Raw genomic sequence first — 19,782 nt, forward strand, 5'->3', positions numbered from 1 at the left:
AAACCAAAAACTATAAAATAACAAAACTATAGAACAGAGGAAGGAAATGATTGCTGGAAAAGTTGGTACTACTACCTTTTCTAGATAGGAAAGAACTGTGATTCAGAAGAAGATACAGAGGGGCCATGGATAAGCAGCATTCTTCTGTTTCTTAGAAACCTGAATGTTTGCTTTATAATTCATGTTTCTTTGTAACTATAGATTTGTGTTTTAATAGGTTTTTCTGCATATATGCTTATTTCACAGTAAAAATGTTTTAAAAATTAAATGAAAATTCTGATGTTTGAAATGAGAGAAGTGAAACATACGGACTTCTGTTTTGTAGGCAAGTGTTACTGCACTGTTTGTATGATTCAGACCCTCCTACTTTGCTGGAAACAAGCAGGTATGCTTTTCTCTTTTTGCGTGTTCTATGAAATCACCCATAAGGGAATCTAGGAAAATAGAGTTAAATCTCGATTCTTAAATTTCGTATACTGTTTTTAAAAGATAGATATTAAGCTCACATTTATCATATAGGTTGTTGCTTACTTGCCTTTCCCAGACAGAAGTGGCCAGTGTCTGGGTTGAAAGAATACGGGAACATCCAGCTATTTATGATAGCATTTGTTTCATCATGTCAAGTTCAACAAATGGTAAGTCACCATGTAATCTAGAAAAAATGTATTAGATTACATTGAATTGTCAGGTAACTATCTCTGGAAGTCATGTTTTTAAAAAGTCTAAATGCAACAGAACGTATTTTGATTTAAGCAGTAAAATTGCTTCTCAGACTTCCAGGACCCTGATAAGTTTTCTACTTCCTGAAGGAAGATAAGCAAATTTAAGCATAAATTTAAGAGATAAACAGATCACCTCTAGAATAAAGACTACATTGGCAAGATTTGTCTTTTGGAATAGCTTTGTGAATTTTGCTTAACCTTATTGCTTTAAACATTTTTTAAAAATTTTATTTAGTTCTTGATGGGCCTTTATTTATTTATATGGGTACTGAGAATCGCATTCAGTGCCTCACGCATGCTAAGTAAGTGCTGTACCACTGAGCCACAACTTCAGCCCTGCAACATTTTTTGTTTTTTATTTCAATACCTGTTTTATTTTCTTCAGTTGACTTGCTGGTGAAGGTGGGGGAGGTTGTGGACAAACTCTTTGATTTGGATGAGAAATTAATGTTGGAATGGATTAGAAATGGGACTGCTCAGCCTTTGGACCAACTCCAGGAAGATTCTGAAGAGCAACCAGTGTTTAGGATTGTGCCCTGTGTACTTGAAGCTGCCAAACAAGTACGGTAAGTGATTTCTTTTGTGCAAATGTTCTGGAAAATCCAGTTGCTAGAAATAGCCTTAGATATAGAAGTCTTAGTTTCCTTTTGATAGGATGACGTATATAGATAGTCTTTGTTAGGTTTGATTCCCTACCAGTAATTGAGGTGGCAGTATATTTAATCTTTGCAAAGAATTGTAATGTTCAGAGTACTTGTTGTAATGTCATTTAACTATAGGCAATTATTCAGCATTAATTGTGGTTACCATCTTAACTTCACCAGCAATTTTATGTAATATAGATCAAAGAGAAAAGGTTTTCTTGTGTTTCATTTTTTGAACATTTAACAACTTCCCTTAATGTTGAACATCATTTGTTTTCTTGTTCGTTGCTCCCTGTGTAGATACACCAATCTGGAAAGGTGATTGTTTTGTGTGTTTTGTTGTCTTGCCATGAGAATTATTAGTTCTCACATGTCATTGGAACAATTTACTATTAGTGACCAGAAAATTGAAATTTGAATTAATCTGCTTAGTAATTACTGTTGCATTCTTAGTACTCTATAGGTCACATTAAAAGCTGTGAATTTTATGTTCTTTACTAAGTGATGATTAAACTTTTCATCCTTCCTCCAACTCTGCTTCTTTAGTGTTCTCAATCAGTAAGTGATGCAGTCATTATCCTATTTTAATATGTGGAAGAAATAGTGAAGCTACTGACCTCCACCCCACTCTTTTCCCATGGCCAGTCAACCTCCAAGTCATGTTCCTAACTTTTTCTGGGATTCCATTTGTACAAGCCAAGCTTGTGTCTCTCACCTGGACTGTTGCCACATTCTTTACCTGAATTTCCTATCTTTGGGATTGCTTCTTCTAAGACTAGTCTTTTTTTTTTTTTTTTTTTTTTTTTTTTTTTTTTTTGGTACTAGGGATTGAACCCAGGGGTACTTAACCACTGAGCCACGGCCCCAATGCTTTTTTATATTTTATCTAGATATAGGGTCTGCTGAGTTGCTTAGGACCTTGCTCAGTTGCTGAGGTTGGCTTTGAACTCTCGATCCTCTTGCCTCTGTCTCCTGAGCCACTGGTATTATAAGCACACACCACTACACTAGACTCTTCAAAACTAGTCTTTAAAGCTATCTTTGCAAAGCACTCATTTATCATCTCATTGTCATAGTTCAGACTTTTCAGTTGCCCTACTAAAGATAAGGTCTATATTTCTTAGAAAACATGGTGTGTAGGGCCTCTGAAAAATGCCTTTCTGTTTTGGTTCCATGTATTCTGTGTTGCATGTTCATTTCTTTCAACTTAACCAAGTTTTCCTGCCTCCAAGCCGTGGCATAGTATGTCTCCTCTACCTCAAACACATCATTAACCCTTTCAAGTTTCTGTGTAAACATCATTTCTCTTATGATACCTTCCTGACCTTCCATATTAAATCAAATCACTTGATCTGTGATCTTTTGGCACCTGGGACTTCCTCCAGTGCTAAATTCACTTTATTATGATTACTACTTTAATTCTGGTCTTTCCTTTTAACCTATAAATTTTAAGAAGATAATGGTAACATCTTAAACATCTTTGTCTTCCCAGACCCTAACATACTGCTTGAACATAGTAGGTACTTAAATAAACATTTGTTGAACCATTGTTTTAATTGTTCACTGTCTTTTCACTTAATTGTTTGGTTAAAGAATAAATTCTTTGCATTTCTGAACAACAAACTGTTGATCATAAGAATTATACTTTGAGGGTTTTATTGTTCTCAACTGTGGAGCTGGGATAATCTTGTGAAGTTTTAAGAAAAATCAGTATTGTGGCTACTTAGTGCAGTGTACCTTACTTTCATACTATAATAGTCTCACTTGTTGCCAGGTGATTCATACCTGTAATCCCAGCGATTTGGGAGACTGAGACAGGAGGATTGTGAATTCCAGGCCAGCCTCAGAAATTTAGCAAGACCCTTGTTTTAGTCAGCTTTTTCGCTGCTGTGACTAAATGATCTGCCCAGCACAATTATAGAGGGGGAAAGGTTTATGTAAGGGCCACGGTTTCAGAGGTCTTAGTCCATAGAAGGCCGGCTGCATTTCTCAGGGCTCAAGGTGAGGCAGAACATAATGGCGGAAGAGGGTGGAAGAGGGAAGCAGCTTGCATCATCAGGAAGCAGAGAGAGTCTCCACTCAACAGATACAAATATATATCAAAAACCACATACTAGTTCCCACCTCCTCCAATCACACCCTACCACTTCAGTTACCACTCAGTTATTCCCTATCAGGGGGATTAAATCACTGATTGGATTAAGACTCACAACACAATCATTTCTCCTCTGAACCTTCTTGCACAGTCTCATACGTGAGCTTTTGGAGGACATCTCACATTCAAATCATAACAACCCTCAACAACGTAACGAAACCCTGTTTCAAAATAAAAAGGGCTGGATTATAACTCAGTGGTAAAGTGTCCATGGGTTCAATTCTCTGTAATCAAAAATGAAGTCTCAGTTATTGTTTTGTTTTGATTATTAAAAATAAAATGATGTAAACATCACCTGGCAGGTCTGCATTATTGTTTTTGTGGGACATAGCCAAAAAGAATTTTTACCTCTTTCCTTTTTGTGATTATATTACATATTTCTGTGTTTGCTTGTTTACTCTTTCCCTCATTATGAAGGAAGTTCTAGTAACATTTAAAAACTGAGAATAAAATATGGAACTGTTTTATCCTTAGGGCAGTGGCTAAAACAGCATAATAGATATTTGTTGAATGAGTGAATGGATGAAATTTCTAGACAATAAAGTTATTGATGCAGTGTCTTTTGCTTTTTGTACTTAGTTCTGAAAACCCAGAGGGGCTTGATGTTTACATGCATATCTTACAGCTGCTTACCACAGTGGATGATGGAATTCAAGCAATTGGTAAGATGGCTTATTGGGATACATTAGAGCTACTCAGTTTTTTTTTATATTTTTTAAATTACTACTTTGTTTATATTCTTTATTAAGTACAGTGTCCTGATACTGGGAAAGACACTTGGACTTTACTTTTTGACCTGGTCTGCCATGAATTCTGCCAATCTGATGACCCACCCATCATACTGCAAGAACAGAAAACAATGCTAGCCTCTGTTTTTTCAGTGTTGTCTGCCATCTATGCTTCACAGGCTGACCAGGAATATCTAAAGAAAGAAAAAGGCAAGTATTACTTCAGTTCACTAAATTAAATTGCAACCTATCATATTTTTAAAGACCAGGCCTATGTGTGTTCTTCATTTGATTTGTTTCTCCCATTTCTCACCATTACAAAAATACTTCTGTTCCTTTAAATGCAAGTCAAGGATCTGTCTTATCATAGTTGACCAAAAAAGTTGCCATTTATTTAAGGAGGGAAGACTGATTTTAAACATGTTTAGATGATCTAGTGGAGGTAATGAGCTAAGAATTTGAAGTCTGAAGTTGAGGGGAGAGGCCTGAGTTAGAAATCTAAATCTTGGAGTTGTTAGTTGTTAAATTGCTTATATCTTCTCTAACCTTAGTTATTTCTTTTGACTTGATATGAGAGAAAAGTAATTGAGCAAAAAGTAATTGTACTACAAACATGCTTGCCTTTTTTTTCTTAACGAGTGTTATACCCTGATCTTTTCATTGAAAATTATAGAGAAAGTTTATCATACTAGGAACTTTTATTTTTATTGGTGCAGCTCAGTTTTCCAGAATGGGGGATTTCATTGTGGCATATTCACACACACATGAAATCACAATTTGATCAATTTTACTCCCTGATACTGGCCCTGTACTTCTCTTTTCTCTCCCCATCTCCTGCCTCTACCCTCGTGGTCACCCTCTACTTTCATGACATCCTTTTCACCACTCCCCCCTTCCCCCATTTTCATATATGAGGGAAAACATATGAGTCTGACTTACTGTGCTCAAAATTATGGCCTCCATTTCCATTCATTATTTTCTTGCAAATGACATAATTTTGTTGTTCCTTATGGTTGAACAAAACTTGTGTTTATGTACCACATTTTTTTTTATCTATTGATGGACACATAGGCTGACTCCATAACTTGGCTGCTGTGCTGCCTTAAACATAGGTATGTGTGTATCTCTCAAGTTTGCTGACTTTCATTCTTTTGGATAAATATTTAGTATAGCTAGATCATATGGTAGTTAAATATTTTTAGCTTTTTAAGGAACCTCCATACTAATTTCCATAGTTACTGTGCTAATTTACATTCCCACCAACAGTGTATAAGAGTTTTTTTCTGTATCCTAGTCAGCATTTATTGTTGTTTGTATTGTTGAAGATTGCCTTTCTAACTGGAATGAGTGTAATCTTTGCGTAGTTTTATTCCCTGATGACTAAATATGTTGAATTTTTTTTTTTTATTATTATCGTTGTTAGCCATAGTGTACTTCTTTTGAGAAGTGTCTGTTTAACAGTTAATTTGCCTATTTATTGACTGGGTCATTCATTTTTTTAATACTGAAGTTTTATGCATTCTTTGCATATTCTGGGTATTAATCCTGTGTTGAAAGAGTAGCTGGCAAAAATTCTCCCATTTTCTGGGTTGTATCTTCACTCTGTTAATTGTTTCTTTATTCTGCAGAGGCTTTTAGGTTTGATACCATTCCATTTATTCTTTTCTTATTTCCTGAGCTGTGGGAATACTATTCAAGAAGTCTTTGTGCCTATATGTTGAAGTGTTTCCCCTGTCTTTTCTTCTAACAGTTGCAGTTTCTGGTCTTAAACTTGGGTCTTGGATTCATATTGAGTTGCCTTTGGTACAGCATAAGAGATAGGGATCTAATTTCATCTACATATGAATGTCCTTTTTTTTTTTTTTCCTAGCACCACTTATTAAATAGGGTGTCTTTTCACCAACAAATGTTTTTGACATCTTTTTCAAGAATCAGATGATTATGGGTGGGGCTTGGCCTCTCTGGTCCTGGGAAGTGTTGGATCCCCCAGCAGCTTTTGCAGAGCACTGATATCTATGGACTCTAACATGAACTTCATTTAAAGAAACCCATGGATCATTAATGCCAAAAAAAGGAATCAGTTTGTATTGTGGCATTCAACTCCTAGTACTTTGGGAAAGCATCAAGTACCAAGGTTTTGAAGACCATGGTCCATAATCATTATGCATTCAAGAGTTGAGTATGAATAACCTCATCAAAACTTAGATCTCTTCAAAAGCTTCAAGTGTCATCTGCATTAAAGCTGTCCATTGAACTCTCACAAAAGTAAAAACCGAAAAGGATCCATTCCGTTAATACATTTTTAAAAATATCCCTTCCTCTGACTTCAGTTTCCTTGGCCGTTAGCGTCTTTCATATTGCTTATCTCTTCCTTTAGACAAGAACCAACAGAATGGTGCTTGTCAAAAAATATATGTTCTGTGACCATAAGTTTTTATTGGTAGAGGAGCATAAATTTGGCATGGTAAGTTTGGAATTAGGTCTGTTATTGTAGCCTACAAAAAATTGAATCAAGAATGTAAAAATGATGATTTAATGTTAAAAATATTTGAGGGTATTAAAGTATGTATTTTGCATGGGCACGGCCCTAATTAATTTCCCAGCATCAAAAGAACAAAGCAAGCCCAGAGACTGAGACAGGAGAATCTTGCATTCAAAGTCAGCCTCAGCAGCAGTGAGGTGCTAACCAGTTCTGTAGGATAATTTGAAATTAGTTATTGTGGTTCTGCCAGCATTGCTCTTTTTTGCTCAGGATTGCTTTGGCTATTCTGGATTTTTTGTTCTTTCATATGCATTTTAGGATTGTCTTTTCTAGTTCTGTGAAGGCTATCACTGGTATTTTATGGCTTTTTTAATCAGTGGTATTTTGATGGATATTGCATTGATTTATAGATCACTTTTAGAAATATGCCCATTTTAACAATATTAATTCTGCCTATCCATGAACATGGAATATCTTTCCATTTTCTAGTGTGTTCCTCCGTTTCTTTCTTCAGTGTTTTATAATTATTGTAGATTTCTTTCACCTTCTTGGTTAGGTTTAGTCATACACACCCACACACATAAAAATATATATATGTATATGTATATATTTTTTAAACTATTGTACATGGAGTTGTTTTCCTGATTTCTTTCTCATTAGATTTGTTATTGTTGTATAGAAAAGCTATTGATTTTTGTAGAAACATCTTTCCTGCTGTTTACGGGACTAGTTGATTTTTGCTGCCACCACACCAAAACCATATAAAATGTTTATGATCAGGGCGGAAAGTGTGAAGATGCTCCTTTAACTCCAAGCACCTGATCAACACTCTTCCTCCTTGCTTTGCCCCGGCCTTGAATTGAGGTTTTGCAGAGTTAGGGCTTAGGTGAGAAAGAGTCAAGAGACTGGTACAGATTGATGCGACCTACAGGGAAATCATGGAATAAGAATTGGGTGTTTGAGTTGAGTTGGTGATAATAAGAGAGGTTGGGGGTAGATCTAACGAGAATATAATAAAGCAGCTAGGTAGCGAGGTGCTCTGAAGACATTGAGTTGAGTAATAAAAGATAAGATTTCCCTGGTTGCTAATTTGTTTAAAAGTCACTTTCATGTACTGTATGTACATAAATGACTTAAATTTGGATGTAAAGTTAGATTGTTTTCAAATTAGTACACTAGATTCAGTGCTACAGAAAATTTTTTTTTCTTTTTTTTTTTTTTTTAACCCCAGAGTTATAATTATTAAGCAGAAATGGTGAACTTAGAATCAGTGATTGACTCTATGTGAGATCTTTAAGCATGTCCATGGTACAATATCTATTTTGAGTAGAAGCTTTATTTTTATGTTCAGTTTTTTTATAGGCTAATTAAAAGGACTATTCAGTTTTTAAAAATTAGACTGTATTTTTCTGCTTAATTTAATACAATGTAACATTTAAGAACTTTGTCTAAGGTTTTTATAAAACTTAAACTTAACTGCATGACTGATGTGATCCTACAATATGTACAATCAGAAAAATGAGAAATTACACTTCATTTATGTATGATTATCAAAATGTATAAATGCATTCTACTGTCATGTATAACTAATTAGAACAAATAAAAATGTTAATTTAAAAAAGTTAAACAATATTCTTTTCTCACTGTGTCCTCGAAGGCTGTGTGTGGTAGGGCTCTTACCTCTCTAACCTCTTTTTGTGCTTCTCTTTCCTTGCTCACTAGTCTGGAGTCATACTGACTTCCATTTTGCTTTTCAGCTCTTCCCTGCCTGGTGTTTCCTCTTTGGGGTCTTTGCTCTATTCCTCTGAGATATTTTGCTGGGCTTTCTGCATTGCTAACATTTCTTATCCTTTAGTTCTCAACTCAGTATCACTTCTTCAGAGAACTTCCCCTGTTGAGCTACTTTATTATATTTCCCTTTTGTTTCCTTCATAGAATTTACCCAAATCTCATTTTATTTATTTATAAATTTTATATATTTACTGATTTGAAAGTATGCAAACATCAGCCTCTTGAAGGCTGATGCCTTAGCAATGTCATTTACCACTGTATCTGTAGTTCAGTATGAATGTATGACTTAATGAATCAAAAAACCAAACTTAACTGGTTGATTTCATGTCTCTTGATTTGTTTGTACAGTAGACCTTCCTCTGATTGACAGTCTAATCCGGGTGTTACAAAATATGGAACATTGTCAGAAGAAACCAGAGAATTCAATAGAGTCTAGCCAAGAAGAAAATAAAAAGTCTGATGCAACCCAAGATGATTTCCACTTGAAAATCTTAAAGGATATTTCATGCGAATTTCTTTCTAATATTTTTCAGGCATTAACAAAGGTAGAAAAAGAAGTATTTGTATTTTTTTTAAGCAAATGAAAGCATTGCTTGCTTAAAATTATAAGCTTTATTACTGCTTTTTTGTGGTGCTGGGATTGAATGAACCCAGGATCTCATGCATGTCAGGCAAATGCTCTATCACTGAACTGAGTCCTTGGTCCTTCTGTAACTTTTCAAATATGAAAGTATGACTGAATTCAATTTGGTAAAATAAAGAAAAATCTTACATCATCAATTTATAATCTTAAAACAGCAACTGATAGGGTTTAATGTATTTACATATGCATTTTTCACATCTTGTAATTCAGTATTTATAGTTTCCAAAGATTGCTCTTTTATAATTCAAGCATTACATTTTATATTATATTGTAAGCATTTTTTCTGATTCTTGGTAAAAATCACTGAAGACTTTCCACTGGAGAACCAGTTCGTTAATACTCAATTCGCCCAATAATTTTCAAAATTTACTGCAAATTCGTTTTAAATATATTTCCTGAATATGTTCATTATTATTAGCATATTTGTTCTTGGAGCATATTCATTCTATCCAGATATTTAGAAAAAGTATGTATTCATGAAAATAACTATAAAGAATATATTCATGCTCCCTTATTTTTTGAAGAATATTTCTTTTTAAAAAAGTCTGTTATTCTTGTGTTTTTAATCTTAAATTATGCCTAAATATTTTTATTTGCATTTTTTATTAGTAAAATGGAACATCTTTTCTTATATTTATATATTATTAGTATTTCTTCTTTATAAATATATCTATTTTGATTATTTGTATCACCTTGGTAATATATCTTTTCATATTCATTGCAAGTATTTTTCCAATTGTTTTCTATCATTTTTGCTTTTTGAAGGGAGGGCTAAACATGCTTCTTTTTTTTGTTGTTTGTTTTTAAATAATTTTGTTTTAGTTGTAGGTGGGCACAATACTTTTATTTTTATGTGGTGCTGAAGATCGAACCTAGGGCCTCACGAATGCTAGGCGAGCGCTCTACCACTGAGCCATAACCCCAGCCCAAACATGCTTCTTTATTTTTAAGAAGTTATAGGAATATAGCAGGAAGGTGGGCTGAGAATATACTTGGGATATATCATGAAAATTCTTATTTGCCACATATGGGAAATTGGAACTTAAGGAAACTGAGGAGCTGCTAAAATCTTTTTTAAGCATCAAGTGATATGATCAATTCAGAGGGATACCTCCAAAAGCAATAGAGAGGAAGAATTAGAGAGTTGAGGCTGGAGGCCAGGAGACCAACTGACGGACTCTTAAGATTGGTAATCTTCAAGAATAATCTGAAAAATAATGAGAGCCTAAACAGTGAAGTGTGGATGGAGGAGTGATGGGGTAAAGTTTAGCAGAGTAGAATTGAACACTTGTGGGGAGGAGTTAGTAGCAGGAGGGAAGGAAAAGTTTTGGATGTACCCAGATTTTTGTCTTGTGCAGCACGGTGGATGGTAGCACCCATCATTAAAATAAGGACTATAGTGGAGATGTGTTTGGATTATATAAAACTTCTGATGAAGGTAGGTTCAGTTTGCAACATTTGAAATGACTGTAGGGTCAGTAACTAATCATATATACTGATTTGTATTTTTTTAGTCAATATAACTTTAAAATTTTTCCTTTTCTGATATTAAATCTTTTGTTTATTTTAGGAGACTGTGGCACAGGGGCTAAAGGAGGGCCAGTTAAGCAAGCAGAAATGTTTCTGTGCATTTCAAAACCTTCTTCCTTTTTACAGTCCAGTGGTGAGTATTTCACAGGATTACTAAATGTTTTTGAAAAGGACTAGATCTTTTGAGGCCATTGTCAAAAAAAGACAGTACACATCACATGATTTAATGCCTCATCAGAAAGTTGACTGCTGGCTCATTCATAGTACTGGCCTAAGTGTAATTCTGATTTTAGGGAAGAAATCAACATGGAATTAATGCTCTTCCTTTCTGTTATGAAGTAGAAAGCATATGTATGAAGCAAAAGTTTATAGTTCTTCAGATAATACATTTGTTACCATTGGAGGCAGTTTCAAAATAGGAACTTTTATAAGAAAATAAAAAAGGCATGCACAAAAAACTTAACACCAGAAAAACAAATAACCCAATCAATAAATGGGCTAAGGAACTGAACAGACACTTCACAGAAGAAATATAATCAATCAACAAATATATGAAAAAATGTTCAACATCTTTAGCAGTTAGAGAAATGCAAATCAAAACTTGAGCTTTCATCTCACCCTAGTCAGAATGGCAATTATCAAGAGTATAAACAACAATAAATGTTGGAGAAGATGTGGGGGAAAAGGTACACTCATACATTGCTGGTGGGAGTGCAAATTGGTGCAACCATTATGGAAAGCGGTATGAAGAGTCCTCAGAAAACTTGGAATGGAACCACCATTTGACCCAGCTATCCCACTCCTCAGTTTATACCCAAAGGACTTAAAATTAACATACTACAGTTGACACAGCCACATCAATGTTAATAGCAGCTCAATTCACAATAGCTAAACTATGGAACCAACCTAGATGTCCTTCAACAGATGAATGGATAAAAAAGATGTGGAATACATATGCAATGGAATATTAGCCTTGAAGAAGAATGAAATGATGGCATTTCCTGGTGAATTGATGAGCTGGAGAATAGCATGCTAAGCGAAATAAGCCAATCCCAAAAAACCAAAAGCTAATGATTTCTCTGATACGCGGATGCTAATTCACAATGTGAGGGGTGGGTTAGGGAAGAATAGAATTACTTTAGATAGAGGTGAGTGAAGGGAGGGGAGGGGAAGGATAATAGAATGAATCAGACATTATTACCCTGTGTACATATATAACTATACCACCGGTGGGATTCTACATCATGTATAGCCAGAAAAATGAGAAATTATACTCCATTATATATGATGTATCAAAGTGCATTCTACTGTCATGCATAACTAGTTAAATTAATTTTTTTTTTTTTTTTAAAGAAGGCACGCAGAAGAAACATGTTGGCAAGGAAAATGTTAATAAACTACAGGACTTTTTTTTTTTTTTTTGGGGTACCAGTAATGGAACTCAGAGGCAACACTGAGCCACATCCCCAGTCTTTTTAAATTTCTTATTCTGAGACAGGGTCTCACCAAGTTTCTTTCGGCCTCACTAAACTGCTGAGACTGATCTTGAACTTGCAATTCTCCTGCCTCAGCCTCCTGATGAGCTGGGATGATAGGTGTGCACCATTGTGCCTGGTTTAGTAATGAACCTTAAAGGAGAAGCATCAGGAGGATATGTAGTAGCTCAAGAATTAAAATATAAATAAATTTAAAAATTAGGTATAGTCACTTCCTTCATGATTCAGGGGACCGTGATATCTGGGAATTTGTCAACAAGTCTGTCTGTTGGACTATTTAGAAACTGCAGGAAGAGCATTTTTATAGTCAGAATATCTTCAATCACCTTTGTTCTCACCATGTTTATTTGATGCTTTTTTTGACTCACAGGTGGAGGACTTCATTAAAATCTTACATGAAGTCGATAAGGCCCTTGCTGATGACCTGGAGGAAAGCTTCCCAACTTTGAAGGTTCAGGCTTAAAAAATGAGTTGGAATTTCTTCTCCAAGAAATAAACTTGATTGTTTTCATAGCTGAAATTGACATATAGGAAATACTAGATAAAACTGATAGTAAACCTAATTGCCCATTATTGTGCCCTTCCTCTCTAGACTTACCTAACTTAATTATTTGGCATTGAAATCTCAACTGTCACCTCTCTCCAATTTTAATATTGCTAAAGAGTTATTTATCTTATTTGAAGAAAGCAAAAATACAAGCTTACCATTGAAGTTCTTTTTAGAATATTTGAGGGGTTGGTGAGGATTTTCTCTATAACTATTAATTTGATTTTTATGTGAAAATTGTGGGTTGGTATCCACTACAAGTACATTCAGCTACAGTAATAGAAAACTCTTATAGTAGCTTAGTCTTTATGTATTTTGTGTATTTATGCAATAAGAAGCCCAGAGCAGGGCATTCAGCTCTGAGAAGTAACACAGGGACACTGCCTCCTTTCATCTTTCCATGAGACCTGCAGTGTATACCTTTATATTCATGTTTATTGTTTCATGGCTAAGGGGTTTTTCATCTGCATTTAGAAAGGAAAAAGAGGCAAGGGGCCTCCTCTAGCAAATCTTATGCTTTTTATTGAAAGGACAGCCCTCCCCGGCCTACTTATCACATGGTCATTCTGAGTTGTAAATGTTTAAAATTTAGTATTTTTTTCTTTGTAGTCTCTGTAGGAGAGAATAGTAAGAAAGAAGGGAGATGTGAATGTGAATGGTGCTTGAATAGTCAGTCTATGATGTTTCCCACAACATACAAATATGTTTTAGGCATTTTGTTAATTTGTGTCAATTCCTTTCCAGATTGTTAGTAATTATTCAAAAGCAGTTATTGCTCTTAATTTACCTTTGTTACATTTCAATTTTTTTCCCTATGTTGGGCATATGAAGGCAGAAATGTTGACATTGTGATAAAAGTACATTAGCTGAATTCTGTTTTCAGCATTATTCCAGTGGTTGAATTTCAGGTAGTAATTTGCTTGAGGAAATTCAGATTATTGAAAATTAAGATTGAGGGGAGTAGGTAACTTCTGATGGTTTATGAACTGTGCTGTACACACTATTACTCTGTATAGTGCTTCCTACTGAACGTATTGTATTAGATAATCAACCAGGTATGTTTAAAGAATCTTTCAATTTGTATTATTTCAGATACTAAAAGTGGAATTTCTGATGGATTTAAAGAAAATATCAGTTATGAGTAACACAACTAGCTTTTTAAGCCCATTTCACGTTTATTTTAGAATCTTTTCTTTTTTTTTTTTTTTTTTTTTTTTTTTTTGCAGTACTGGGGAATCGAACTCAGGGCCTTGTGCTTGCGAGTCAAGCACTCTACCAGCTGAGCTATCTCCCCAGCCCTGTTTTAGAATCTTTAAAGCTGTGGTCTTGTCTCACACTTTGTTTTCTTTGCCTGGGGGATTTTTGTTCATAAAACACAGAACACTGTTAGTGATAAAAGAAGACTGATTTCAGTTTGGAGGACATTTGATTGTTTAAAGTGTCACTGATGAAAAGAGTGGGACCATAACATTAAAATATTAGAGTTCAAACTCTTATCTGGTAGCTTTACTTAATATTTGCATGCCCTGAGGGCTGACCTTATTGGTAGACTGAATGTGTTTGTATTTAACATGAGGTTTCAAAGGCACCAATGAAATGACCTGCTAGCCAGTGCTAAAACTCCTGTCTTATTTAAGTATAAAGTTAAGAAGCAAATCCCTATAAAAATAACACTTGAAATTATTGGCTTTATTTTCCTCAATGCATGTACATTTCACACTTCTTTCCTGAGAACATGTCTGAAGTGGGAGAGCACTAGGCCCTGGGTTTCTGAGGAAGAGAGTGCCACCCAGAGGAAGTTACAAGCGGGAAAAACATGGGCTACATCATAGGAAGGTGGGGTGTTCACATTTCTTTTACTTTGGATCTGACCTAGTTTCTTTACTACTTTTTTCTATTATAACATTGTAACCTGCTACATACTTTCATAGTATTTTTCCTGAATCTGTGAATTATAATAAATAGTTCAGTATTAAAACTTTTTAAATACTACATGATCTGAGGAGTTCACACTCTTTTCTCTATACATTTTGCAGGGGAGGGGAAAAATTGAGAGGAACTTGAGTTAGCCTTTGTCATATATGATGCATTGTTTCTAATTAAATTTGAATTAGATTTTTTAAGTATTTAAATCTTTTTTTTTTAAGACATGTTCTCCTGCCTTTTTAGAACACATTTTGTCCTTGAAGTTAATGTAATATTATTAAATTCTTTTTTTATTGGCTGATCCATCTTTCTAGATTAAGAGCTTTTCCAACTCTTTTTAATTTCCCATTCCTATACCTTTGAATTACTCATCTTGATAACTTTGGCATTTAAGTGAGAAAAAGTTTAAATGACACCTCTCAACATTTATACTTTTACACATGAACACACACACACACACACACACACTTTTTTTAATGAAGTGTATGCAGAAACCAACCATAGGCATTAAGGAACAACCTCTGTTTGGAGTAAATCATTAAATCTTAAGTGGACATCACTTTCTGTTGTATAAGACTGAGCTATAATGATGGTGTAGAGCTGTGTTTGAGTAAATTGAAGAAAAGGAGTGCTGGAATTATAGATTATCTTGCCTGTTTTAACTAGTATTCTTTATAACTTCATCAGTGTCCTATTTTTCAAGGAATAGATTTGTTTAATTTAGGATTAACCTATTTTATATGAGCATATTTTTTCTTTTACCACTGTATAACTCCAATATTTTCTTTGTTCCTGGCAGAAGTTTTAAGGAAGGGAACATAAGTAAACATCTCTCTTGAGATCCATTCTGATATTTTTCTTTTTATTACTAGTATAAGATCTAATCCAAGAACCATTATGAATAGTCATGTATTTATAATGAAATGGTATGATGTCTTAGATTTGCTTCAAAATAGTCTAGGATAAGAAGAAGGAAGGTGGGACAAGGGAAGTAAAACAAGATTGGCTGTGAATTGGAATTGCTGAAGCTGGGTGATGATTACTTGGGGGTCTGTTACACTACTGCTCCCTCTATTTTTGTATATTTGAGGTTTCCTATTAAAGTTTATTAAAAGCAAATCACACATGATTTTAAGCCTGATTTTAATTACAAATAATGTTTATTCCTTTTATGCCTCAAACTGTTATAATATTAAGTATTACTGAATTTGACAGTTGAAACCAGCACAAATACTTGATAGAAAAGATTATCATCAATATATAACCAAGTATGTAAGATTTATTATCTTTACCTCATTGTTTCAGCTGACTTGACAAGCTTTTGCCTTGACAAGAAACATTAGTGACTACTAACCTTGTGGGTGTTGATGTCATATGTTTAAGCACCATAGTGGTATACTTTTGCTAACAGAATCTCTTAATTGTTAATCTTTAATGGGTAGTCTGTGGGTAGAGTAGCAGGAAAAGAAGCAGAATCACAGAGATAGAGATGGAAGTTTTTAAAGATATCACCTATGTCCAACACTTATTCTTTGGGCCAGTCAGAATTACAAGAGTGGGTAAATGTCATCCTTAGGGCTGGACCAGGCCCAAAGCAGCAACCAAAGGAAACCAAGCAAGACTAAAAGACTAGAAGGAGGGCAACTTGTGGCAGATGCAGCCAGCCTTCTGCTGTCACCAACCTGAATGCTTTGTATTTCTGTATAGGATGCCATCTGCATTGTTAATATTTGATGATGTACCTTGGGTTAATTTGCATAAAGTCAAATTTGCTTAAATATGATTTTGAACAACTAAAGGAACATCTGTAAGATGAAAGTTAAAGAAGCATCCCTGGGTTTCCAGTTAGTTTTATAGCCAAAGATTTTGGAATATTAGTCTACTACTTATTCCATGATTATTGTGCCCATGTGACTATATTTTCTTCAGAGCTATATTTTTCCTGGAAGTTCATGCCTATAAACTTCCATAATTTAGCAGCACCATAGAATAATCATTTTCATTTTACTCTAATTTTTATACCTTAGGGCCCTGACAAGGAACACAGTTCTGAAAAAGGGCCATGTTACACTGAAATTAGACCTGGATAGAAGAAGATCTGTACCTCATCTGTGCTTTCTGATCAGCTATGGCATGGCTACTTGTGTGCATCTCTACTCGTCAAGTTGGAATTAAACTGAAAATGATACAAAATCTGCCTAAGGTTGTGATAGACACCAGGCTTAACTTTCCTGGTAGAAATGGCCACCATTTGTTTGGTGTTTACTATGTGCCTGACACTTTATAATCATCTTTACATCGGTTATTTAATTCTACAATAATTCTAGAAGATAACTGCTACCATTTTGTAGTTGGGAAAATGAAGATTCAGAACATTAAGGAACTCTCCAAAGTTACATAGGTTGTAAGTAGCTGACCCAGGTTTGAATCTAGGCTTGCCTGACTCTAAAGCTTTTCCTTTGGCCCACTGTACTACACTTGCATCCTGTGGGTAGACATGGACCAGATCATGAAAATGTTTGTATATCATGGAACTCAGTGGTGCATGCCTGTAATCCAGGTGACTCAAGAGTCAAGTCAGGAGGATTATGAGTTTGAGGCCAGTCTCAACAATTTATTGAGACCCTGTCTCAAAAAAGAAAATGGTCTGTGTTGTAGCTTAGTGGTAAAGTGCCTCTGTGGTCAATCCCCTGTACCCCCCATCTCCTGCAAAAAAAGAAAAAGTAAGTGTTCATATATCTTGCGGAATATACAATGGTCATTTGCTTTTTCATGTCCACTTCTTGAAGAGTTGTCTGATATACTTACATTCTTCCTTGGTTTCAGTGTGTGGTTGAACAAGAGAGTTCTGAGTTAAGCTGGGCAAATCAGGTTGGCTCAGGAGTCATCTCCTGAAGATCATATATCTTACAAAAAAGAGGGCACTCTTTGGGGGCAGTCATTTACTGGCATTATTGTGATCACTAGGAAGAAAATAGTGAAGCTTTCTCTCAGCAAAGGAAATTATCAGTAATGTGAAGAGAGAGCCTACAGAGTGGGAGAATATCTTTGCCAATCATACTTCAGATAGAGCGCTAATATCCTGAATCTATAAAGAACTCAAAAAACTCTACACCAAGAATACAAATAATCCAATCAACAAATGGGCTAAGGAAATGAACAGACACTTCACAGAAGAAGATGTACAAGCAATCAACAGATATATGAAAAAATGTTCAACATCTCTAGTAATAAGAGAAATGCAAATCAAAACTACCCTAAGATTTCATCTCACCCCAATTAGAATGGCGATTATCAAGAACATAAGCAACAATAGGTGTTGGCGAGGATGTGGGGAAAAAGGTACACTCATACATTGCTGGTGGGGTTGCAAACTAGTGCAGCCACTCTGGAAAGCAGTATGGAGATTCCTCAGAAAGCTTGGAATGGAACCACCATTTAACCCAGCTATCCCACTCCTTGGCCTATACCCAAAGGACTTAAAATCAGCATACTACAGAGATACAGCCACATCAATGTTCATAGCTGCTCAATTCACTATAGCCAGATTGTGGAACCAACCCAGATGCCCTTCAGTTGATGAATGGATAAAGAAACTGTGGCATATATATACAATGGAATATTACTCTGCCATGAGGAATGACAAAATTATGGCATTCGCAGGCAAATGGATGAAATTGGAGGATATCATGCTAAGTGAGATAAGCCAATCTCAAAAAACTAAAGGACGAATGATCTCGCTGATAAGCGGATGAGGACATATGGGGGAGGGTAGGAGGGGTTAGTGTTAGGGTTAGGGTTAGGTTTAGGGTTAGGGATAAGGAGGGTGGTAAGGAGGAAAAAAGGAATGTATACAGGGAAAAGGGGTGGGAGGGGAGGGGGGAAGGGAAAAAAATAAAATGAATCAAACAACATTGCCCTATGTAAATTTATGATTTTTAATTAAAATTTTTTTTAAAAAAGGAAGAAAATAGTGAATGAAACAATCTGCATAGTAGAAATACTGCAGTGGACAAAATAAACAAAAATCTTGGCAAAATGGGGCTTGCATTCTAGACTGATATATAAGAAGAGCAGAGGAAGATATGGACCTGCATAAAGGGATAGATGAAACAGGTCATGCAGCCTATAGCAGATTGGATCATTATTCTCAAGTCTACCTCTGTGTATCTGTGTCCTTGCCATGGCTTATTGATGAAAGGAGTATACTTTCCTGTCCCTTGACTTTGAGCCGGCCAAGTTGCTTTGGTCAGTAGAATGCTAATTTTTTAGAGCTGAAAGCAGAGTGCTTCAATGCGCTTATGCAATTTGATTCTAAAGTTCCTGTCATTCACTGAGAAGATCATGAGCTGGGTAGCCATTGGTCCATGTAGGATGAGAAACATGGAGCAAACCTAAACACATTCTATAGCCTGCAACCTGGAGTTCAGCCTAACCTAGCTGAGTTGCCAACTGTACACCAGTGAGCAAGAACTAAATGCTCATTGTTTTGAGCCATTAAGTTTTGGAGTGGTTTGTTACACAGCATTATTGAAGTTATATTCTGAAATACCCTGAGTGCAAAGCTGCCTTAGTGCTCAACTGCTTTCCAGGTCCATGTCATAGTCTTTTATAGGTTCCAGCAGTAGTTCCTGTTTCGGGTGTCTGAGATATCCCTATGTCCCTAGGAATTTCACATACAGCGAGTTCCACTTGAGATGTAGTCATTTGCATTCCCATTCTTATTTTTTTAATATTTATTTTTAAAACGACACATAACAATGTATATCTTTATGAGGAACAGTGCAATTTCAGTATTTACTCAAACTGTAGTGATTAGATCAGAGTAATTGGTATATCCATAACCTCAAACATTTATCATTTCTTTGTGTTGTGGATATTAAAATTCTCTACTAGCAGTTTTGAAATATACCATTAATTGTTGTCAACCATAATTACCTTACTGGTCTATAGAACATTAGAAATTATTCCTCCTAACCAGTGCACCTCTATCCATTAGTCCTCTATTTCCTGTCCTCAACCTCCCCAGCCTCTGATTACCACTATTCTACTCTATATTATGAAATCAACTCTTTCCTTTTTGCAGCACCAGGAATTGAACCCAGGGTCGCTCTTCCA

The 19,782-nt window shown here is 35.3% G+C and overlaps 1 protein-coding gene across 1 annotated transcript in view; it reads left to right on the forward strand.

Moving 5' to 3' along the window:
* SAAL1 (serum amyloid A like 1) overlaps nt 1–15,793 on the forward strand; it is a 31,604-nt gene extending 15,811 nt beyond the window's left edge. Inside the window, exons 5-12 of the mRNA XM_079101895.1 lie at nt 326–385; nt 520–635; nt 1,108–1,288; nt 4,101–4,183; nt 4,271–4,459; nt 8,871–9,067; nt 10,736–10,828; nt 12,562–15,793. Coding sequence (XP_078958021.1) covers nt 326–385; nt 520–635; nt 1,108–1,288; nt 4,101–4,183; nt 4,271–4,459; nt 8,871–9,067; nt 10,736–10,828; nt 12,562–12,654 — 1,012 coding nt within the window. The 3' untranslated portion in view covers nt 12,655–15,793. The remainder of the gene's footprint in view (nt 1–325; nt 386–519; nt 636–1,107; nt 1,289–4,100; nt 4,184–4,270; nt 4,460–8,870; nt 9,068–10,735; nt 10,829–12,561) is intronic.
* The last annotated feature ends 3,989 nt before the right edge of the window (nt 15,794–19,782 follow it).

This window comes from Sciurus vulgaris (assembly GCF_902686455.1).
Source record: "Sciurus vulgaris genome assembly, chromosome: 11".
Taxonomy (NCBI): Eukaryota; Metazoa; Chordata; class Mammalia; order Rodentia; family Sciuridae; genus Sciurus; species Sciurus vulgaris.